General features: G+C 50.3%; 1 protein-coding gene across 1 annotated transcript in view; it reads left to right on the forward strand.

The window, feature by feature from the left end:
- Nucleotides 1-321: 321 nt before the first annotated feature.
- The window catches only part of RBM25 (RNA binding motif protein 25), a 43475-nt gene continuing 19544 nt past the window's right edge, over nt 322-24252 (forward strand). Inside the window, 10 exon segments of the mRNA XM_029080194.2 lie at nt 322-477; nt 4470-4515; nt 7706-7826; nt 15661-15710; nt 15835-16005; nt 17035-17092; nt 17705-17867; nt 21382-21574; nt 23120-23173; nt 23451-23534. Of these exon segments, the coding sequence (XP_028936027.1) occupies nt 4492-4515; nt 7706-7826; nt 15661-15710; nt 15835-16005; nt 17035-17092; nt 17705-17867; nt 21382-21574; nt 23120-23173; nt 23451-23534 (918 nt within the window). The 5' untranslated portion in view covers nt 322-477; nt 4470-4491.

Below are 24252 nucleotides of genomic sequence, written 5' to 3' on the forward strand. Positions count from 1 at the left end.
TGGGGCCTGAAGCCCGTCAGCCCCACGCAGACGACCCTGCATCCCCCCTCCCCGCCCGGCGCTGAGCCACCTAATCGCGGCGATTAGGATCATTATTAGAAAAGGGCCGCCTCGGGGGTCTCCACCCGGGGGGGGGGGGGGCATCTGACCCCAAGATGGCGCCGGCCGCGGGGCCGGGCTGCCCCTAGCAAAGATGGCGGCCGCGCGGGTGGGGCCGTTCTAGCCGCCGCCGTCTCGATGGTCCCCGCGTGGGGCGGGCGGCGACTCTATGGTTCCGTCCGGCCCCTCCTCCCGGCTCGCGGGGCAGGCCGGGAAGGCGGCGGCGGCCGGGCCGGACCCCCGCCAGGTAGCGCGGCTGGCTTTGCGGCCTAGGGCGAGCAGGAGCCTCCCCGACCGAGCCTCCCGCCGGGCCAGCGCCGCTCCCGGGCCTCGGACCCCGAAAGCCCAAGGGCATCGGGACCCTTTCCTCGGCGGCGGGTGAGTGCGAGCGGCCCGCCGGACCCCGGAGGACCGACGGCGAGGAGAAGGACCGGCGGGCGGGCTGGGGCCAAGCGGGCCCATGGCGGCTCCATCCGGGTCTTTCCTCGCCCCGGGGCGGCCCCGTTTCCCCCCCCCCCCCATCGCCGGAGCGCTCACTATGTGCGAAGCCTTGGGAGCCGCCCCCGGCTTTGCACCCCTTCCTTGTGTGCCCGGCACTGTTGTAAGCGCCCCCCCGGGGGGGGGGGGGCTGCCGCTCTGTAATAACGTGGGGATTTGGTAAGCGCTTGCTCTGGGCGGAGCGCTGTCCTGAGCGCTTGCAAAGCCCATGCGACCCCGATGGGGGGGACGCCCACCCCGAGCCACGATCGATCGATCGGGCCTACTGTTTGAGCGCCTGCTGCGTGCACGGCACTGGGATAGGCGCTCGGGAGGGGCTGCTAGGGCAGCGCTGTACCAAGCGCTTGAAAAGCCCGTGCGACCCCGATGGCGGACGCCCACCCCGAGCTACGATCGATCGGGCCTACTGTTTGAGCGCCTGCTGTGTGCACGGCCCTGTCGGGGGCGTCCATTACAGTAGCCCGGGGACGCAGCTGTCAGTCGGTGGTGGTGAGGGAGAGCGCTGTACTAAGCGCTTGAGAGAATCCCATCCAACCCCGATGGCGGACGCCCACCCCGAGCTACGATCGATCGATCGATCGGGCCTACTGTTTGAGCGCCTGCTGCGTGCACGGCACTGGGATAGGCGCTCGGGGGGCTGCCACTCTGGGGCAGCGCCGTACTAAGCGCCTAAAAATCCCGTGCGACCTCGATGGGGGACGCCCACCACGAGCTACAGGCCATCGATCGATCAGGCCTACTGTTTGAGCGCCTGCTGTGTGCACAGCACTGTAGTGGGCGCTGGGGGATGCAGCTGCCCCCCAGGTGCTTTCAGTCAATCGGGGAAGGGGTTAATCGAGACCCCTGTACTGAGCGCTTGAGAAAAATCCCCCCTAAGCGCGTCGGTGGACATGTTCCCCGCCCACCACGAGCTTACGGTCCGTCGATCGGTCGGTCAGGGCTGCCTGTTGAGCGCTGGCTGGGTGCAGAGCACTGTACTGGGCGCTCGGGAGCGTCCACTACAACAGTTGGGGCTCGCCGTGGTATTTGCGGAGAGCGCTGTACGAAGCGCTTGAGAAAATACCAATTAACCGCGTTGGTGGACACGTTCCCGGCCCACAGTGAGCTTGCGGTCCATCGGTCGATCCAACAGGGCTACTTATTGAGCGCTTAATGTGTGCAGGGCACTGAACTGAGCACTTGGGAGCGGGCAGTATGACCGAGCGGGGAGACAGGCTCCTTGCCCTTACTCCCAATCAATCAATCAATCAATCAGGGGTATGTATTGAGCACTTACTGTGTGTGGAGCAGAGCGTGTATGGTGAACGACCCCACTTTTCCGTGGTATTTGATAAGCGCTTACTGTGTGCGAAGCACTGGGGTAGATGGAGGCTAATGGGGTTGGACACAGTCCATGTCCTACGTGGGGCTCCCGGGCTCAGTTCCCTTTCTGCAGGGAAGGGAGCACAGGAAAGTCAAACGACTTGCCCAAGGCCACACAGCAGCAGACCGGTGGCGGAACCGGGATTAGAACCCACGTCCTCCGACCTCCGGGCCACGCTGCTTGGCGCTACGCTCCCATTTCTCCTGAGCAGCGCTCTATTAGAAATTGAATTGAATTTACAATATCACTGATAAGTTATAAATTTGGCAGAGAAGTAATGAATGAGAAAAGATTTAGTCTTTCTGGGAAAAAAAAAAAAGAAATCCTAAAGAACGATACCCGGGTATCGTAGGTGCGTGTGACCTCGCGGAAAGGGATTCCGCTCTCTCAATCAGTCACTGATATTTATTGAGCGCTTACCGTGTGCAGAGCGCTGTAGTAAGCGCTCGGGAGCGTGGAGTAGAACGGATTTCCCTTTCCCAGCCAGCTTCAAATCAGCATTGGGCGGGATTAAAGTTGAGCTTCAGTCGAGTGTCAAAACCCTCAGAAAAATCGAATTCCTCAGGAGGATTGGGGCCTGGGGTTTCAATTATTCTTTTGTGTCCTTATTGAGTTTACTGTCTTGCAGTCCTCTTTTCAGAGGTGTCCTTCTTCATGGAGAATTCCTCGGTCAGAGAAGAAATTTTTTCCCTCCCCAAGGAGATATGATAAACATTATGCCATTTTTCCCTCCCCAAGGAAATGCTGTAAACACGGCGCCATTAAATCTTCGTTTCAGAGAGGCGGAATTATAGAGCTATCATCCACCCCCAGCTGAAAAAGAGACTAAAATCTTGGAATTCAATCAGTTTCTTCTGAAACCATCATTTTAGATCTCTCTGGGAATATCAAATTATGAAAATTACTTTCTTTGGGGTACACGGTCGTCATCTTAATTTGGAAATCGAACTCTTAGAAACGAGACGTACCACTTGAATCCTTTAAAACTGTGAAACCGTGAAAACTACTTTAAATTTGTGCAAGATAAAGACTCCCTTATTTCTCGACCATCCACCTGAATCTACTGTCACCCTTTACAAGAGAGCCTCTCTCTCTCGGACACTGGTCGGCTTTCTTTTTGTTAAAAATTTCTTTTTGAATTTTACTTCAGGAAGGAAAGTTGTTGGAGAAACCTGTCACTCTGGCCGGGCGTTTGGATCTTCTGCTTCCTAGCTTCGATGTGTCCAAGATCAGAGCCTTTCTCTGGTCACTTAGGCCATCCCGCTGTAAGTGGAAGGCCTTGAAGAGAAAATAGCGTTTTCAATGTTTTTAACGTCTAGGCTGTTGGAAGCAAAAGAGTACCAGAAACTCGCCAAGATGAAAGACTGTAAAAATTCCAAGTATTTTTGCAGGTTCAAAAGACTATTTCGACGCGAGGGAGATTTTTTTTTATCAATTTGTAAACAGGAAAGCAAAGATTGGGGTTGAACTAGCCAACCAGGAAATGTCACGTGCTCGCTATAAATGGAAATTAGCACTATTTCTTTGATTGGTGTCGAACGTAGAACCTGCCGGGCGAACTGTCGTTACAGTCCCAGAACGTGCCCGCCTTCTTGACGGGAAAAAAAAAATTCTATTCCAGCCTCCCGAACATAATTTGGTATTTTATCCATTCTCTTCCCAGAATGGCACCCTTCCCTTGAATTTATTCTTAGTACCTGCATTAGAACTTGGAACCATTTGTCACGTTTCCATACTCTCTTAGTAATATTTTTTGAGGCGGGACTCTAAATGAGTTGCAATAGAAGCAGTGTGTCCCGGGCAGCCGTATAAAATATGCGTATGAAATAGCCACTCTAATAATTGTAAGGATTATTATTATTATTGGCATAGTTTAAAGTGGTGGGGTAGATATAAGGTGATCAGATGAGGTACCTACCCCGTCCCACATGGGTCTTGCTGCCCATGTTTACGGATTCCCCGTTTGGCAGATTGAGGAACCGAGGCACAGAGAAGCGAGGCGACTTGGCCAGGGTCACACAGCCGGCAAGTGACGGGACTAGGGCTGGAATCTGGCTCTCAGACTCGGGTCTCCTGTTTCCAGGAGGCCGCACTGCCCCTCTTCATTTAGAAAACCCCCCTCCAAGCGCGACCCGGAAAACATTTCCTCCGCAAAAGATGGCGTTGCCCTTTTAACGGTGACCGGTGCTGTGGCAAAAGTCGGCAGGTGTCGGTGACCGTGAGACGGTAAGCTCGTCGTGGGCAGGGACCGAGTCGATCCTCTTCCGTTGTTATCGCGTCCTCTCCCAAGCGCGTAGTACAGTGCTCTCTACAAAGTGTTCAATAAATGCGATTGATTGATTGCAGAATACCCTAGCAGTGTCAGAGGAGACGCTTCGTATCCTAGTCTCGTTTAAGGTATTTGCGTTCTGTTAAACCGTTACGGACGAGTAATGATTTCAATGTCGCCATTCCACCTTCCCTTTTCCCCACAGTGCATAAATGTACTAATACTCTAAATTCTTTCTAGGTGGTAACTGTGTTATAAAGATATGGAAGTAAAACCTTTATTTAAGGTAAAGGGGGGAAGGGATGACACTGATGAATTAAATATGCAAACAATCCAGACTTCATTTGAGCGAGTAGCTTCCGAGTAGAAAAAGTAACCTCTGGGTGTAAGCGGAGTAAGTCCGGCAGTCTAGCGGAGAAATAACGGGGGTGGGAGTAGAATTTATGAACACCGAGAATTTCCCCTCGAGACTGGAAGCTTGTCACGGGTAGGGAACGTGTCTGTTGCTTTTGTTCTGTCGAACTCTCCCAAGTAGAGGCGCTCCGTACGTAGTAGGCGCTCAATAAATACCATCGATCGATTCATCGGTTACCGCTTCCCCCCTCCATTTTTCCGCCCTCCCGCCCGCACCTCAGTTCCGATCGATCCGGAGTCCCAGTTTGGGGCGGCGGAGTTGTTGAGAAGGCTAATGAGCAGCACCCGAGATAAGTAGCCATGACCTGCAGAGTTTCACCCCTCCAGCTCGTCCCGGGGGCTCTGACGTTGTGCTGGTAATAGAGGTGAATTATATGCTCGCCCTGACGTGCGCTTCAGAGCATTTTTAGTTGGATTTTTAAATTTTTTGGCCAATTCGGTCAGCCTATGTTGAGAGAAAACGTTTCCGCCTCTCTCGCTCCCTTCTGCGTCACCCCTGTCCTGGGATTTGCTCCCGCAGCCCGTACGTCCGCGTCTGTCATTTATTTATTTCTACTAACGACCGTCTACCCCTGTAGACTCTAAGCTCGTTGCGGGCCGGGATCGTGTCTGCCGACTCTGGGCGATTTGCCCTCTCCCAAGCGCTCAGTACGGTGCTCTGCACACAGGAAGCGCTCAATAAGTACAGTCGGACGATTGTCCCGGAGAACGCAGGTGGGAGCAGGTGCTGGGCTAGAAAGATATCCCTCCACCTCCCTCCTTCTAGGGAAAAAGCAAATGGTATTTGTTAAGCACGTACTCCGTGCCAGACACTGTACTAGTCGTCGGGGCAGATACGAGCCAGTCGGGTCGGACACGGTCCACGTCCCACGTGGGGCTCACAGCCTTCGTCCCCGTTTTCCAGATGAGGGAAGTGGGACCCGGAGAAGCGAAGTGACTTGCCCAGGGTCACCCAACGGACAAGCGGCGAGGCCAGGATTAGAACCCGGGTCCTTCCGACTCCCCGACCACCGGGCCGCGGCTTTTGAGAGCCAGAGGTGGAGCGAGGGGAGTGGGAGCCGAGGCTGAAAAGGAGCCGAGTACAAGAGAGCGGCCATCAGTCCGTCAAGCGGTGGTATTTACTGAGCGCTGCCTGGGTGCAGAGCACTGTACTGAGCGCTTGGGAGAGCCCAATAGAACAAAACAGTTGGGAGAGCGCCCCGGGTTGCGGGGGGGCAGGCAGTCGTATTTATCGAGCGCTTACGGGGTGCAGAGCACTGTAGTAAGCGCTTCGGAGAGGACAGTATAACAATATAACAGACACGTTCCCTGCCCACGTTAGAAAGTTTATGGCATGGTGAGAGGTTGAGATGGTGTCTTAGTACTAAAGGTGGTATGTAAGAAGCGCTTACTGTGTGCAGAGCACTGTCCTAAGCCTTGGGAGAAAATACACAGGTGGAAATTCAGCGCGGCCCCCGTGCCCCTCTTGCATATTTTCCGTTTTGCATTCGACCACTGTAATTGTGTGAGTTCCGGAGAAGGCCTTGTCTATTACAGCCGGGTGTTCTCTGACTCCTGCCCACTGTTGCCCGACCCCTCTTCGGAACTTTTCCCGGGTTCCAAAGCCTTTCTTCACTTTCTTGCCTCTGGCAACGCCCCGCTTAGCTCCCTGCTTTGTCGGCCAGTCGCTGTTTTGGGCGCACTGCACGCTTAGCTCACCGCTTAGCTCCCTGCTTTCTCTGCCTGTCGCTGTTTTCCGTCCATTTAGTTCCCTGCTTAGCCCTTTGCTTTGCCTGTCGCTGTTTTACGCCCATTTAGCTTCCTGCTTTCCTCGCCGTTGCTGTTTTCCGGGTACTTAGCTCCCTGTTTAGCTCCTCCCTTTCTTTGCCTGTTGCTGTTTTATGTCCATTTAGCTCCCTGCTTAGCTCCTTGATTTCTTGGCCTGTTGCTGTTTTACGTCCATTTAGCTCCCTGCATCGCTCCCCGCACCGCTCCCTGCATCGCTCCCTACTTTCTCTGCCGGTCTCTATTTTACATCCATTTGGCTCCCTGCGTAGCTCCCTCCTTTCTTTGCCTGTCGCCGTCTCCCGCTCTGAGTGCTCTGTCAGGCCGACTGTCTTTTTGAATCTTCTTTCACCTTTATGTTGGTTTTGCCTCCCCCCCACCTCCCAGGGAAAAGTGAGAAGTTATTTTTATGCTCACAGGAGATTAACCGGGGGGTTTAACTCTAGCGGGTTGGACTGGGTTCGGATTCAGAAGGGATGAGAAGCAGCATGGCCTGGTGGACCCGGGTTCTAATCCCGGCTCCTCCACTTGTCTGCTCTGTGTGACCTTGGGCAAGTCACTTAACTTCTCTGTGCCTCAGTTCCTCATCTGTAAAATGGGGATTAAGACCTTGAGCCCCGTGGGGGACGAGGACTGCGTGGAACCTGATTATCTCATGTCGACCCCAGGGCTTAGTACAGCGGAGAAGCAGCGTGGCCCAGTGGGTAGAGCCCGGGCCTGGGAGTCAGGAGGACCTGGGTTCTCATCCCGGCTCCGAGCAGCGAGGTGAGGTAGGAGGGGGCGAGGTCATCGAGTGCTTTGAATAATAATTAATGGTATTTGTTAAGCGCTTACTATATGTCAGACCCGATTCTGTTGTAATTTACTCTCCCAAACACTTAGCATACACCAAGTGACGACTCAGTAAATATTATTGATGGATGGTCTATCCGGGGAGGGGGTTTTAATTTTCTTCTGGCCTTTATTAGCGCTTACTTTGTGCCAGGCAGACCTCTAAGCTCTGGGGTAGATTCAGGCTAATCAGGTTGGACACGGTCCATTTCCCACATGGGGCTCGCAGACGTCATCCCCATTTTACACCCGAGGGAACCGAGGCCCCGAGAAGGAGGTGACTTGCCCAAGGTCACCCGGCTAACAAGTGGTGGAGCTGGGATTAGAACCCAGGTCCTTCTGACTCCCAGGCCCGGGACCTACCCACTGAGCCATGCTGCTTCGGAAGGTTTAGCGGGAAAGCGTACTCGACGTGGTCTGTCTACCGCCCATCTCACATTAAATGCCTGCGACTATTCTCCTTTTAGATTGCTTCAGCAAGAATGTCTTTCCCTCCTCACTTGAATCGACCTCCGATGGGAATCCCTGCTCTCCCGCCAGGGATTCCACCTCCACAGTTTCCCGGCTTCCCTCCCCCCGTGCCTCCAGGTAAGTCTGACGTGTTTTATGGCTATTGGATATTGTGGAACCGTGGAAAATTCCTCCTCTCCCCCCACCCCAGGGAAAATCGAAGGCATTTGGAGTTTACGGGCGGCCGTTATTGCAGGAGTCTCCTCGGAATCTGTCAAGAAACAGCTTGATCCAGCGGATGGAGCACGGGGCTGCGAGTCAGAGGACCTGGGTTCTGATCCCGACTCCCCCACGCGTCTGCTGGGTGTCCTTCACTTCACTTCTGGGCCTCAGTTCCCTCTACTGTAAAATGGAGGTTGAGAAAGTGAGCCCCGGGTACGACAGGCACCGGGTCCAATCCTACAACCTCATGTCTACCTCAGCGGTTAATAGTAATAATAATAATTATGGTATCTGTTGAGCGCTTCCTATGTGCCAGGCACTGTACTAAGCACTGGAGTGGCTAGAATCAGATCGGGTTGGACCCAGTCCCTGTCCCCCGTGGGCCTCACAGTCTCAATCCCCATTTTACAGAGGAGGTAACTGAAGCACGGAGAAGTAAAGTGACTTGCCCAGGGTCACACAGCAGATGAGTGACCGAGCCAGGATTAGAACCCAGGCCCGTGCTCTATCCACTTGGTCACGCTGCTTCTGCGCGAGATGCGTCGCTCATCCAGGGGTGGGAAAAGTGTTTTTGATGTTCGTTTTTCTCACTCCTGGCCGTGAGCAATATCATGCCGTAGAACGTGTCGATTGGCTACCGATGCCTTTATTCCCCCAGTAAGACCGGCCCGATGGTCGGTAAGCGCTTAGTACAGTGCTCTGCACACAGTAAGCGCTCAATAAATACGATTGAATGAATCTGGTATGTTTTCCCCTCCCTCTCTGCTCTCCGGCCCTGGTCAAATCTTGAAGGGATTTAGACCAGATGTAGCCAGAGCCAGCTAATTAGGGAGTCAATCCCTTGCCACGTGACTGTTTATTGTTGTATTCTCCCAAGCGCTCAGTACAGTGCTTTACACGCAGCGAGCGTTCAATAAATGGAATCGAAAATCGAATTGAGTTGCTCTCTCTGCACACTGAGGCCTTAGGGGGCATACAAGCTTAGCAGATCAGAAATCCGCCTGGGGCTCCCAATTTAAATGGGAGAAGATAATGAAACAATGGTCTTTTATCGAGTGCTCACTCTGTGCAGAGCGCTGTTCTGAGCACTGGGAGAGGACAGTACAACAGAATCAGCAGACACGTTCCTGGCTTAGGAGTTTACAGTCTAGAAAGGCATGTAAATGAACAGTGCCGGGAGGAGGGAGTCTTATTTTTATTTTTAAGGGTATTCATTAAGGCGCTTACTGGGTGCCAGGCACTGTACTAAGCACTGGGGTAGATAAAAGCTAGGCATGTTGGGCACAGTCCCTGTCCCACGTGGAGCTCACCCTCCCATCCCCATTTTCCAGATGTGGTCACCGAGGCACAGGGAAGTGAAGCAACTTGCCGACCTAACTTGCCTCCGACTGGTGACGCTCTTTGCTCCGGGAAGACAGCTTCTAGTCGCACCCCGGTGCTGTCTCACGAGTTGTTGAGGGTGTAGAGATGGTCTCTGGGGGGGATGTTGGCTGTTACAGAACCCCTCGCGCTAAGTGGGGAACGGGCCCCGTGAGACTCAGCTCTTGCCCCAGTTCATTCATTCGGTCGATAAATCCTGAGCGCTTGGGAGAGGACAGTACAATAATATAGACATTTTTCCCGCCCACAACAAGCTCTCAGTCCACAGGGAGCTCAATTCCTCCAGGAAAGCGGCTCCCGAGGATGACTAGGGCCTCCAGAGAGCTTATGGAGCGCTTACTGTGTGCAGAGCACTGGACTAAACGCTCGGAAGAGGACAGCGTAGCAATAAACAGACACATCCCCTGCCCGCAACGAATTCAGGGCAGCAAAAAATAATATTATGGTACTGGTTAAGCACTCACTATGTGCCGATCAGTGTTCTTAAGCACTGGGGCAAGGTAGATACAAGTTAATCGGGTTGGACACAGCCCCCATCCCACCTGGGGCTCACACTCTTATCCCCATTTTACAGATGAGGGAACTGAGGCCCAGAGAAGGTCAAACAGCAGGCATGTGGCGGAGCCGGGTTTAGGACCCAGGTCCTTCTGACTCCCAGGCCATGCTGCTTCTCCTCAGTCATCACAGATGTCGAAAACCCTCCGTCCATATACCCTTTTTTCACCACCCCCTTCCCAAATGGACACCACTGAAATTCCTAGAAGCAGTGTTACTTCTTGGTTCGAGAGGGGACTGTGGAATCTGTGGAACGTGTTGGCTAATTCTGTAGCCTTGTGCTCTCCCAAGCGCTTAGTACTCCGAATTGGGCTGGTAAAATGGCATCGTTTTGTACAGGAGGCTGCTTCTGGCAGTGGGGACAGCCCTTCAGTTCCGAATCAATCGGTGGTGTTTATTGAGCGCGCACTATGTGCAGAGTACTGTACTGAGCACTTGGGAGAGTACAATACGTTCTCCTCTCTTGGACTAATTTTTAAACCAGCCAAAGAGGGTTGTGAAGTTCCCTATTCCAGTATCAGTTCTGCAGATTCTCTGGCCACGCGTTCTCCGAAGTGGTGTAGACCCCTGAAAAGCATCTGCCCGTTGTCTGAAACGGAAATTCCAGAGAAATCACATCGCAGAGAAGTTGAGTAAAATTGGTTGGCTCGGTTTCCGTAGTTGTGATTGGCCCAGTTCCAGCCTCGGCTCCCCAGTACCTCAGACCGAAGGAAGGGCAAAAAGACAGAGAATCCGACGTCCAGGTCTTTAACAGTTTGAGCGTTTTGTTCTTTTTAAGGCAAACTCAAAATGAATAGCTTGGAAACAAATCGCTCTTTTTTGGCTCTGATGGTTCATTCTGGCAAATACTCAAAAAGGGGATTTTTTTTTTCTGGATTGCTCTGAGGAAGCATCAAGGAGTAGAATAAGGAATCCTGTACTTTACGCTGGATGTTGCGATAATATGGTTTAAAACAGTCTTTTTCTTGGAACTGTGCTGTATTGGACCTCAGTGTGATGGGGCATGAGGATGTTTTTTCCCTTTCCCACCCTTGGAGATTTTGGGGTCCAACAGCGTATACGGTCCCTGCTTCATCGTGAGTTTTAACATAGCTTTCCCTTCATTGGAAGTTTGGGTTTCCAACAGTATAATCCATTCTTCAGTCTGAGTTTTACCTCACTTTTAACCTCCCCATCACTTGGAAATTTGGGGGTCCAGCAGAGTCCGTACTTCACCCCGAGTTTTAACCCACGGTGAACTGAACTGATGTCAGAGTGTGTTTTCAATTACTGTTTTAGAACCTGATTCGGTAGGAAGCGAGTGCCTCTGTTCCTCTACAGAGTAGGAATTAATTCTTTTTCCTAAATCTGACGATGCTTTTGGGAGACTATCTTGAATATTTTAAATCCCTTTGAGAGGAAAACTGTTAAGTAAAATTTACTTTCTGATGAATACGATACAAAATTATGAGAGGCAGCAGAAGGTAAGTGCGGCATGTTCACTTTTGAGATGGCTTTGTATTAGAATATTTGATCAGCAGACTCTCCCAAACCATATTTCCAGTAGAATCATCCCTGCGATACAATTATTAATTTTTTAGAGTGATATTTGGGTAAAATACATTGGAAGGGAAGAAAAGCATCATATCGTGACAACAGGTGGATGGTGTCTAATGTGAGGTGATTTTGTCGGGCAAGTAGGCGGGATCCGAGTGGCAGGTCAAGTTATCGGTAGTTCATTAGCCCCCAAAAGGAGCCAACTGGCGGCTATTTAAAAGTCCGTTGTTTACTCAAAGCTGATTTTAAATAGTTTCCAAATGGTTTCCCCATAACGGTGCTACTAACCACTTGTAACGGTAGAGAAATGTTAGAAGGAAGCAAAGTGCAATAGTTGAATTCATCGTTTGGCCTCATAAAGCTTTGGAAGCAAGCCTGCTCCTGTCTTCCTCTGTCCTTCTTGAATTTCTTCCGATCTGATAGAAGCCATGTGCTCTTTGCGGTTGTTTTTGCATCATTTTTTCACCACTAACCCTCTTTCTCACTATAACAGTTGTTGAAACACTGATACAGAGGGGTTTTTACAGGACTGCATCTGAGGTGTTTGAAGAATGTTCGTACTTGGCCCTTCTAGAATGAAATGAAAGAATCATCAGCGCATAGTAGATGCTTTTAGTGAGAATGTTTGGTTCCACCGACACGGTTCTCTCCGGGTCCTCCTAACTCTCTGGCCTCACATTCTGTATTTTTGCGGGCTCCTCCTCTGCTTCCCGCCCCCAACTGTGGGAGTGCCTCAAAGGCTCAGTTTCCTGGGTCCCCTTCTGTTCTCCATCTACACCCACTCTCTCTCTCAACCATCTCTTCGCCACTGATTCCCAAATCTACGTCTCGAGTCCTGACCTGTCTCTTTCTCTGCATTCTCACATTTTCTCCTGCCTTCAGGACATCTCAACTCCGATGATGATCCTTCGACACCTCGAGCAGAACACACACCCAGATCCCGTGTTCCCCATCTTTCCCATCTCTGTAGGCCACACCACTCTCCTCCCCGGCTCACAAGCCCGTAACTGGGCATTATCCTCGACTCACCTCTCTCATTCAGTCCCCATATTCATTCTGTCACCGGATCTCTCGGGTTCTACCTTCCCAACATGGGTAAAATCCGCCCTTCCCGCTCCGTCCAAACGCGTCCATGCCGATCCAAGCGCCTTAATCCTCTCCGCTTTGACTACCGCAGCAGCCTCCCTTCGCCCACCTTCCTTCCTACGTCTCGTCACTTCACCCTGCTGCCCGGTTCGTTTTTCTTAAAAAAAAAAAAAAAAAAAAGTTTGTATACGTCTCTCCACTCCTCAAAACCCTCCACGGTTGCCCATCCGCCTTGGTGTCAGAGAGAAATTCCCTGCCATCGGCTTTTTGGAAACGCTCAATGGGATTGCTCCTTCCGATTTTGCCCTTCGCTGATTTTCCGCTGCAGCCCATCCCGCACGCTTCACTCCTCCTACCCCGACCTGTTCACCGTACCTCAGTCTCACATATCTCTCCGCCGTCCTCTTTCCCACATCCTCCTCCTCTTTCATATCCAGTAGACCACAACCTTCCCCACCTTTGAAGCTTTATTAAAATCCCATCTCCTCCAAGAGGCCTTCCTGGCAAAAACCTCATTTTCCCTGCTCCCCTTCTGCATCACTTAGGTAACTAGATCCGTGCCCTATAAATACTTGATGCTCACCCCCACCCTCAACCTGACGGCATTCATGTACATATCCTTGATTTTTTTTCAACGTCTGCCCCTCTTTGCTACTTGGGCAGGTGTAACGTACTCTCCCAAGTCCTCAGTAGAATGCTCTGCTCAGAGTAAGCGCTCAGTTTAAGTAGCATTGATCTGGAAAATGCTTTACCAGAATCCCCTCCCCACCCCCGTTAATGGTGCCATCCCTTTCACTTGTACCACGGACAATATTTGAACACATTTTGCACCGTCAGTACTCGAAAGGCTTATGTGCTTCATTATGTAGAGGTTTATCTGCTAATTATGGGACTGTGCATTGCAAACAGCTTTCGGGAGTCTTTCAGAAGAATAACGTCTAGCTTACCGAAAAGCCTCGCTGTGCTTGAAGTGATTAATTCACAAACCTGTTTGCTGACTAAAAATGTTTAAAATATTCAAAGCAACCAGTTCTGTACTGGTGAGCTCAGCGTAGGCAGGTGACGTCTACTAACTCTGTGTATTGTCCTCTCCCAAGTACAGTGACTGATTGAATCCATCTTTTTCATTCATTCACGCAATAGTATTTATTGAGCGCTTACTATGTGCAGAGCACTGTACTAAGCGCTTGAAATGAACAAGTCGGCAACAGATAGAGACAGTCCCTGCCGTTTGACGGGCTTACAGTCTCATCGGGGGAGACAGGCAGACAAGAATAATGGCAATAAATAGAGTCAAGGGGAAGAACATCTTCGTAAAAACAGTGGCAACTAAATAGAATCAAGGCGATGTACATTTCATTAGATAAATAGGGTATTGAAAATATATACAGTTGAGCAGACGAGTACAGTGCTGAGGGGATGGGAAAGATGACAGATGTAGATGGATTCTTTCTCATCAGTTAACTGATGGCTGGTGTTGGTTTTGCGTCACAGTGTTGGTAGTCAGGAGAGACTGATTTAGTCATCAAATTCATTTCACTTTGGATATTTTTAGTGGTGACTAGTAGTGTTTATTAAGCTCCTACTTTGCAAAGAACGCGGTATTAAGCTCTGGGGGAAAAGAAATACACAAGTGAGATAGACCCCTCTCTGGTCCTTCCGGGGGCTCACAACCTGGAGGGTGGGGAAAGGGTTTGGTGTTAGACCCAATAGGAAAGATGAAATTCTACAAATGGAAAGCAACCTTGAAAGCAAAGTTCAGAGTCCAGCAAGTCATTCATTCAGTAATATTTACTTAGCGCTTACTGTACTGAATGCTTGGGAGAGCATAATTCAACAGTAAACAGACACATTACCTGCCCACAGTGAGCTTACAGTCGGCGGGGGCGGAGACAGACGTTGATAGAAATAAGTGACAGATATGGACATAAGTGCTGTGGGGCTGGGAGGGGGGAAGAACAAAAAATCAGGGTGACGGAGAAGGGAGTGGGAGAAGAGGAAAAGGGGGGCTTAGTCTGGAAAGGCCTCCTGGAGGAGATGGGCCTTCAATAAGACTTTCAAGGCTGGGAGAATCACTGTCAGATTTGAGGAGGGATGGCGTTCCGGGCCAGGACGTGGGCCGGGGCTCGGTGAAAGATAAGTCCAGTGGCAAAGAGGATCCAGAGGATGTCCCCCACATCATCAATCAATGTTATTTTTTGAGTGCTTACCTTGTGCAGAGCACTGTACTAACTGCTTGGGAGGATACAGTGTATATCTCTATGTACCTGTAATTTCTTTCTGTTAATGTCTGTCTCCCCCCGGACTGTAAACTCGTCGTGGGCAGGGAATGTGTCTGCTGATTGTTCTATTGTACTCTCCCAGGTGCTTAGTACAGAGCTCTGCACACAGTAAGAGCTCAATAAATAGAGTTGAACGAAAGGAGTACACCAGGATTGCCCTGCCCATAACGAGCCTACAGTCTAGAGAGGGGGAGGCGGGCATGAGTGTGAATCAATCAGAAATTTATAGCGTGTAATTTAAAGATAAGTGCTGTGGGGATGGGGCCAATATCAGCTGTCCAAAGGTCACAGAGCCAAGCACAGTCACCCCCCAATCTTCCCGAGGTTCGGATATTTGCGGACACCATTTGCCGCTGCAGTTTAAGTGTCCAGGAGCCCCACTCGGTCGGCGCGTCGGGTGCGGGAAGGGGCAGGGCTTCCCCGGGGTTCCGTCACCAGTCACAGGCGTGTCGGGAGCAGAGTGGCCGGGATGGGAAGGTGGCCGGGGTTCCCGGAGATTGGCTCGGCAGTTGGGCGGTAAGCAGTTCATCCCCCGGACCAAATCTGGGAAGGATTGGACGAGCCCGCCCGACCAGGTGAAAGTCTGGTGATAAAATATGGCGATTTTGCTGTGTTTCCCTCGTGGAAGAGTCATGCACGTGTGTGGTACTCCAGCTTGGTTTCAGAGGAGCTCCTCGTTGCATGCGATGCCGGGGGAAGGGACTCCAGATCTGCATGCTTTCACCCCGCACATGGAAATGTCGCTTTGGTGCCCATCTGCCGTGTTACTCGACGTATGAGCTCATCCGTCTTTAGATTTGGGTCCGCACGGTAACCTGCCATGAGTTACGCTTCTTTCCTTCGCATGTGATGGGGGACGAATTCTAGTTCTGGAAATCTCACGGATAATTTTTTTCCCCCCTCCGCCTCAGGGACCCCGATGATTCCCGTACCCATGGGCATTATGGCTACCGCTCCAGCAGTAAGTATAACCGAAGAGCGGGTCATTGGGTGCCGTTCATCTAATGATAATTATAATCGTGGTATTCGTCAGGCGCTTACTATGTGCCAAGCACTTACAAAAACTTTATCTTTCTTCTCTTTAGGTCCTAGTACCCACTGCCGTCTCGATGGTGGGGAAGCACCTCGGAGCCAGGAAAGACCACCCAGGTTTAAAGAGCAAAGAAAACGACGAAAACAGTGGACCCACCACTACGGTTTTTGTTGGCAACATTTCCGAGAAGGCTTCCGATATGCTCATCCGGCAGCTCTTAGCCGTACGTTCGGTGCTTTGAATCTCTTCAGCTTCACCCGGTCACTGTAAAAAATTGCTTGGCTCTGACCTAGTTGATAGATGTACCAACTCTCTTAAACCTCACCCGGTCACCGTAAAAAAAAAAAAAAGAGATGCTGGGGTCTAAGTTTGATTTATTAACTTCCATTATAATTACTCCGAATAGTTTGTGCTATTTTTTTTCCCCTCACAAATTGTCAGTTTGTAGGAAATGCGCTGTTTCTTTCTTTTGATAGCGGTAATTGGTTCAACACTAAGACTTGAAAAATATCAGGCAATTTTTTTTCCTTTCTGTGGGACTTGTTAAGCCCTTATCGTGTGTCAAACACTGTTCTAAGCTCTGGGGTAGGTACTCAGGTCGGACCTCAGTTCCTCATTGAACTCATAGTCTTAATTTACCTCATCATTGACTGGTGGATTTGAAAATGCTATGGATTTGGCAATACCGTTGATTGATTACTGGAAAGTGCCCAAGAACCTGGGGTAGGGGAAAGACCTATAATTCCTAGGCTGTAGATCGAACTGCTCCCCGCCCTTTACCTTTGCCCAAATTGGCTCCCTCGGGTACCTGCCCACCAGAAGTTCCGCAGTGTCCCGGTGGCACAAATCAGCCCAGGTTGGGGTTTGGCTTTAGTCTTTTTAAGGGTATTTGTAAAGTCCTTACCATGTGTCGGTCACCTGACTAAGCTCTGGGATAGATACAAGCGGATCGTGTTAGACACATTCCACGTGAGGCTCACCTTCTTAAGGCCCATTTTCCAGACGAATCCCCGTTTTGCAGCGCTGTTTTACAAAGTAAAATTTTAAGAATCTTCTGTATATGCAGGATTTTCTTTAAAGCCAGTAGTGCTGTTTGGGAATCGAGAATAGAGAACTGAGAATACCCTTTAGTGATATATTTACGTATTCGCTTAATCAGATTTCAAAGTAATTGCCGGTATCCCCTGTATTTTGTGCATGCAGTGAATTTTATGAAAACCATGTCTCTCCCCCCCCCCTTTTTTTAATAAAGAAATGTGGCTTGGTTTTGAGCTGGAAGAGAGTGCAAGGTGCATCGGGAAAACTTCAAGGTAAGTGTAATGTTTTGTTGTTGTGCATACTGTACCAGTGCCTTTGCATAATTAACTTTTTTGAAAGAAACCTGACGGCAAAAGTAATAGAGAAAAAGAAGTGAAAGCTAGAAATTGTAAATTCCCTGTGACCTTTTATTTCCCTGAGGTTCTGTGACTGCTATATTGCAGAGTTTCAGTAATTCCACCTAGCTTCCCTTGTCATGTGGGCTTCTGAACGCAACATTTTGAGAAGCCACTGGAAAAAATTGAGGTGGTCACCTTTCTGTTGAAAGTAGAGATAATTTGCTAATACCTGTTTGGAAACAGGTGGAGTGGATGGGAATTCACATATGATCCCTGCCCCAGACCCCCCTTTCATAGTAGCCATTCACTTTCTTCCAAGCTTTTCTTTTTTATTAAAAAATTTGTTCACTAGCCAAAAATGGGAACACGTAAATTTTCTCTCCTGCTCCATCTTCTCTGCCTGGCCTGGAGTGACGCTATTCTACAAGTTGTCTAGTGAAAAAACAGGGATAATCTGTCACGGAGACTTTTGGGACGTGTTCCCCGACCCCTCCGCCCCCGTCCCAGTGGCTGACGGCTCTTTTCACTTCCCCCCCGCCATCCCAGCCTTTGGGTTTTGCGAATACAAGGAGCCCGAGTCCACCCTCCGGGCCCTCCGCCTGCTCCACGACCTGCAGATCGGCGAGAAGAAGTTGCTGGTCAAAGTTGACGCCAAGACGAAGGCCCAGCTGGACGAGTGGAAGGCCAAGAAGAAAGCCTCCAACGGGGTATGTGGTTTTCCCAGCCTCACCGACCCCTTCGCCCCGGTAAATGGCTTCCCAGTGGAGACTTTTCTCGTCTCCCTGCTTCTCGAAGAGGGAAGCAGCATGGCCCGGTGGTCGGAGCCCGGATTTGGGAGCAGAAGGCCCTAATTCTAATCCTGATTCCGCCACTCTTCCTAGGTGACCTCTGGCAACTCCCTTCTCTGCACCTCAGTCACCTCTCCCGGAAAAAGGGGGATGAGACCGTGAACCCCACGTTGTCCCACCTGATTAGCTTGTACAGTGCTTGTCCCCAGCGCTCAGTACAGTGCTTGGCACGTGGCACATAGCAAGTGCCTTAGGAAAAAACCCCCAGAAGTGAGTGGAAAAGAGTAGTTAGTCCATCGGGCAAGCTTGCATTGCGAGTTGGTTCCCAGTTGTATTTCAGGCAAGTTGACTCCACTGGTTTCCACGTGCATAGTTGTTGCTTGGGGCCGGTGGAACAAAGGGCAGGGACTCAAGACGGCATACTAACTCCGGACCTGTGGAGTTGAAAGGACCTGTGTTCTAATCCCGGCTCTGTCGTTTGTCTCTGTGACTTCGCGAGAGACTTTGGGGGCTCCATGTGGCACAGGGACTGTGTCCAACCCCATTTGCTTGTACCTGCCCCAGTGCCTGGCACATAGTAAGCGCTTAACAAATACCGTTAAAAAATGGTTCTATGAGTGGACTTTTTTAGGTAGAAAATCAGTACACAGTGTACATAAAGCAGGTTTTGTGTGGTTCTAGGTTCAGTTGGGGGAGGGAAGAATTCTTTTTGAGAATTCATGATTAGAGTATAGACTGTCTGGGAGATCAGATTAAGAATCAGAAATGTTTAAAAAACCAAAAAACTAGCTAAGATAAGTTTGTCCTTTTTTTGGTTTTGGTTTGTTTTTGCAAAGATGACATCTTTACAAGCAGAATAAATTAGATTAGCCGTCTCTATCTGCGTAGTCTATCAATCACTCTATCAATTGTATTTTTTGAGCCTTTACTGAGGGCAGAGCACCGAGCACTTGGATGAGTAGAACACAACAATATAACACACATTCCATGCCCACAGAGAGTTTGCAGTCTAGAAGGGCAGATAGACATCAATAGAAATAAATTGTGGTTAGAGATGTAAGTGCCGAGGGCCCAGGGTTGAGTCGAGGGTGATGAATGAAGGGAGCAAATCAGACACAGAAGGGAGTGGAAGAAAGGGAAAATCAGGGAAGGCCTCTTGGAGGAGATGGGCCTTCAATGAGGCCTTGAAGATGAGGAGAGGCATTGTCGGATTTGAGGAGGAAGGGGATGTGGGCCAGGGAGTCGCTGCTGAGATAGATGAGGACAAGTTATTACTGATGAAGATTATTACTCTTGAGCACTTAGGGAAGTGGATATTTCTCAGATACCATTATTTATGCAGAAACAAGACAGAATTTCTTTTCCCCCTAACACCAGTGTCTTCATGGTTAAAGGAAGGGATTCCCTAAAGCATTTATGGTCCTCGAGCCGAAACCCCCCACCCCAACAAAAATCAGTGGGGATCACCTGACCAAATTATTGCATCTTCTTCCATCCTTTTGTGCTCTGGCCCTGCTCTCGAAAATATGTGACATGACTGATTTTTTTTTTTGGAGGGGGGCAGGGTGTGGGGTGGCTGGAGAAAGGGTTAGCCAAGACTCAAGTTTATATCAAAGGGATCCCCAAAGATCACAGAACTCTATTGATAATAGACTCTGGGCAATCAATTTCCCATTTTTCCCTTCGGTCGAAGGAACTATAGTACTGTGGCTGCTGAGCTCCATCATGCAGTCAGTCGTTCAGGTTAATTCAACCTTGGGGATGGTATTGCAAATCATGTGGACCTTTAAGGATTATGTACTTATTTTTTCAGTGGTATTTGTTAAGCGCTAACTCTGTGCCAGGCATCATTCTAAGCTCTAGGGAAGATACAAGGTAATCAAGGTTAGACGCGGTCCCTGTCCCACAGGAGGTCACAGTCTTAATCTCCATTTTGGGGATGTGACCGAGGGCCAGAGAAGTGAAGTGACTTGCCCGAGGTCACCCAGCAGATGAATGGCGGAGCCGGGATGAGAGCCCAGGTCCTTCTGACTCCCGGGCCCGGGCTCTAGCCAGTAGCCCACACCGCTTCTCCGAGTTTCATACTCTGGGATTTAAAACCTTATTTATCCCTGTTTACCAGTTTTTCGTACCTCTGCCTAATCCTTTTTACCATTCCCTGTCTTGGGCTAGCTGACCACTAGATTTCCTCCCCTCCAAGACTGACTTCCTATGAAGGCCTCTGTGCCTCAGTTACCTCATCTGTAAAATGGGGATTGAGACTGTGAGCCCCACTTGGGACAACCCGATTACCTTGTATTTACTCCAGTGCTTGGCACATAGTATTCATTCATTCATTCAATAGTATTTATTGAGCGCTTACTATGTGCAGAGCACTGTACTAAGCGCTTGGAGTGTACAATTCGGCAACAGATAGAGACAATCCCTGCCCAGTAACGGGCTCACAGTCTAATCAGGGGAGACCAGACAGCAGAGCAAAAGAGAACGGAACAAAAACAAGACATTATCACGACAAATAGAATCAAGGGGCGCTTAACAGATACCGGCATTATTAAAAGTGATTCGCTACTCTCTGTATGTGCAATTTCTTACCCAGTGGCTAAGAAAACTAGACTTAGATTCTAAGCGATGGGCTCATTTGTTTGGCTGGGTGAAGCAGAAGCAGCGTGGCCTAGTGGATTGATCCTTCGGACCTGGATTCTAATCCCGGCTCCGCCGCTTGTCTGCTGGGTCACCTCGGGCGGGTCACTTCACTTCTCTGGGCCTCGGTTCCCGCATCTGGAAAATGGGGATTAAGACTGCGAGCCCCATGTGGGACAGGGGCTGTGTTCATCCCGATGAGCCTGTATCTACCCCAGTGCTCAGTACAGTTCCTGGCACATAGTAAGCGCCTGACATACCACAGACATTATTAATTACTTCAGGAGCCCTGGCGTACCCACCGCTGCTGCCAGATTTTAATGACGATGATGGCGATGGTATTGTTTTAAGCACTGGGGTAGAGCCAAGCTAATGAGGTCGGCCCACAGCGGGCTCACCTCCCGAATCCCCATGCGTCAGATGAGGGAACCGAGGCCCAGGGAAGCGAAGGGACTCGCCCCTGATCACACAGCAGACGTGCGGCGGAGCCGGGATTAGAACCCAGATCCCCCCGCCTCCCGGGCTCTAACCAGTAGGCCCCGGCCACTCTTTAAGGATGGCTAACGTTGGCTGTCGCCCGCTGCCAACGGGAGCTCTGGCCCGCTTCCGAGGCGTCCGTCGGGTCGGACCGCTGATCTCTCTGAATCTGCCTTGTCTCTCCCAAGAACTCCAGGCCGGAGACCACGACGACCACCCCCCCCACCACCACCACCACCACCACGGCCACCCCCACCACCCCCACGGCGCCCGCCGCCGCCGCCGCCACCACCACACCACCCCCCCCTCCACCACCACCGCCACCACCACCGCCGCCACCACCACGACCACCGACGACGACGAAGCCCTCGACGAAGAGACCAAGAGAAGAGATCAGATCATCAAAGGGGCCATTGAAGTATTAATACGGGAGTACTCCAGCGAGCTTAATGCCCCCTCCCAGGAATCTGACTCTCACCCCAGGAAGAAGAAGAAGGAAAAGAAGGAGGACGTATGTGTTATTGCTTTCGGACCGAAACAGATTCAGTTTCCCTTTTGGGTTGTCGGGTTTTTAAGCAACGGCCATATCTCGTGCGGTTGCTTTAATTCCAGACTCCCGACGCGCAGGGAGCGGGGAACGAAAGCCACCCGGTGCCGTTAAATGCACCAAACCTTTTCAGATGTTCTTGCGTGTCCCACGCCTCAACATCTGGCTTCCTAGTTTTTTGGCCATCTGAAATTGGGTCGACGTTTCTCGCCCAGTACGACGGCGGAGGCTCGTGCCTTTCCAGTTCAGTCAGAGAATGGTGTGATGGAGGGGCGGTTTGGGGGGAGGGAGCGTCGTCCTCAAATGACAGAGAGCCAGCTTGAGAATTTTTTGGGTTTGCAGTGGAACGGGGCCACCTGTCAACGTCCTCCCGAAGGGTCTCTCTCATTTGGCCTTATTCCCTTATCAGGGGCATGATGCAGGAAGCCAGGGCTCGTTCTCGGAGGATCCTTCACTGACCCTTTTTGTTTTCAGCTGCCTTTCCTTTAGTGAATTTGCTAAGCTTCCTCCTCCTCCTCCTTTCCCTCTCCTCCTCCGCAGACTCTCACGCTGTTGAGCGAGAAGCTATCAGAGCGAGATGAAACACACTCCCTCCCCCAAGTATCTCGGGTGTCTCCCTCCCTACCTCGTACTAGGTCTCAGCTAGCCCGAGATGTAAGACGTCCCGATTAACCGGAGCCTCTCACGCCCCTCCAGAGTCTTCCTCTGGGCCGACGGGTGTCGAACGATATAACGATTTAACGAACGGGCGGGATTGTCATCTTAATGCCCCGGGGGAGTGTTACTTGTGCGGGCAGAGCCTCACGCCATTTGAAAAGCACAGGGAGGTCGGTCGTGATTATTATGTGATTGGGGTCCCCCGAAGGTCCCCAGCAGCCCTCGCACTAGGTTTTTCAGATAGGCGGCCCCGATCCGGAGCGGTTTCCCAGGTGGCGGACTCCCTCTCGTCCGTACTTGACTAGTTCTCCCCAATCGAGTCTTATAAAGGGGCGGTTCTGCCGTGGGACAGAGGGCGCGATCCGAGAGCTTCGCCAAAGATCCGGACGGATTCGAAGCTCCTGGGCGGATTGGTGTCCTCTCTCCCCCCTCCCTCAGACCCCCCTCAGTTTGTTTGCCTCCCCTTCACGGGGAAGGAGACCAATCCTCAGAAGCTTATCCACCTCTGGACTGGGGTGGGAGGCCAGAAAAGCCAGAACTCCCGGGAGAAGAACCTGTCAGTCCCCCTCGTTTCCTGGAGGGTGTCGGGAGGAAATCCCTGCAGGTGTCAGATGGCCAAGTTCCCTCCCGGCTCCCCTGGGTGGGAGGGAGGGTCGGCGGGCCGGGGAGGGGGCGGCGTGGTGGGGTAGGGCGGGGGTGGAGACCGAGTGAAATCGATTTTTTAGTGGCAAGGAAATGCTGTCTATCGCAGCAGTTCAGTATTGCTTTCAGGGCAGAGATTCGGAACGTTGCCTTTCAGAGTAGCGTGAACTCTATTTTTAAAAAACAAAATCTCCGTGGATTTTTCCGCAGATTTTCCGCAGATTTCCAGTGGCCCCACTGATCCCTTATCCACTCATCACCAAGGTTCGTTTACATCGGAGGCTTTGATAATGACTGTATATACTGCTAGTTGCCAGATTTGTGACTCTTGTCCATCTGATTTTTTCCACTCATCAACATCAGATTGTCAGGTTTGGTACTGCAGAAGGGCTTTTCTTTTATCTTTTTTCTTTTTTTGTAATCTCTTACAAGACTAGTACAGAAAAATCCTCTAACCTTTGACTCTTCTCTCGTCCCTCTGCGTTGATGCTGATTGCTCTTCATGTTTTCCTCCTGTCTCCCCCCCACCCCCGTCTTTTAGGAGGACATAAATGCCATAGAGATGGAAGAAGACAAAAGGGACCTGATATCACGAGAGATCAGTAAATTCAGAGACACACACAAGGTAGTATTCTTGTTTTTGCGCTTGATACAAAACTAGACTTTTTGCAGAATCCAAAAAAAGAACAGAAACCACTTAAAAACAACCATTGCATTAGACTGTCGTTGAAAATGCTTTTGATAGGAGGCGGGATTTATAAATATATATATATATTTATATGGCTAGGAAAACAAGGAGGAAAATAGCAAAGCCACATGAAAGGAGGCGGTCAGCATTAAAGCGCTTAGCTTTTTTAGCTGCTGCTTATTGGGTGTTCTTCAGTCATTTCACTTTAGTTTGGGGGAAAACAGAAAAAGAAGAGGTGATTTGTGTTTTCTTATATTTCAACCCAAACACCACGGTCAGATCTTTAAGCCTAAGCCTCAAGGGGACGGTAATTTGACAAACACTTTAGCGTTTTGAAGACGGGCAATTGGTATAGCGTAACCACGAGGAGAGTCTTCTATGAAGTTAAAAACTTTTAAGGGTTTTTTTTTTTTAATTAGACTAGCTTTAAGTTGAGAGGGGGAAGATTTTTAAAAAATAGGTCAGTGGTTACCAGACTTACCAAAATTTAGATGCATGGAAGAACTGTAAATTCCCATAAAGCTAATCTATTCATTGACCCCCACCATTATGATAGAGATCATATGGTGACTAATGCAAGATGAAACTCAGCTTGGAAAGTAACAAGGAATAGGATGTAAGTATGAGCTTCTGTTTTTTATTATATTTATGGATG

The sequence above is a fragment of the Ornithorhynchus anatinus genome, chromosome 1 (genome assembly GCF_004115215.2).
Source record: "Ornithorhynchus anatinus isolate Pmale09 chromosome 1, mOrnAna1.pri.v4, whole genome shotgun sequence".
In the NCBI taxonomy this organism is placed as follows: Eukaryota; Metazoa; Chordata; class Mammalia; order Monotremata; family Ornithorhynchidae; genus Ornithorhynchus; species Ornithorhynchus anatinus.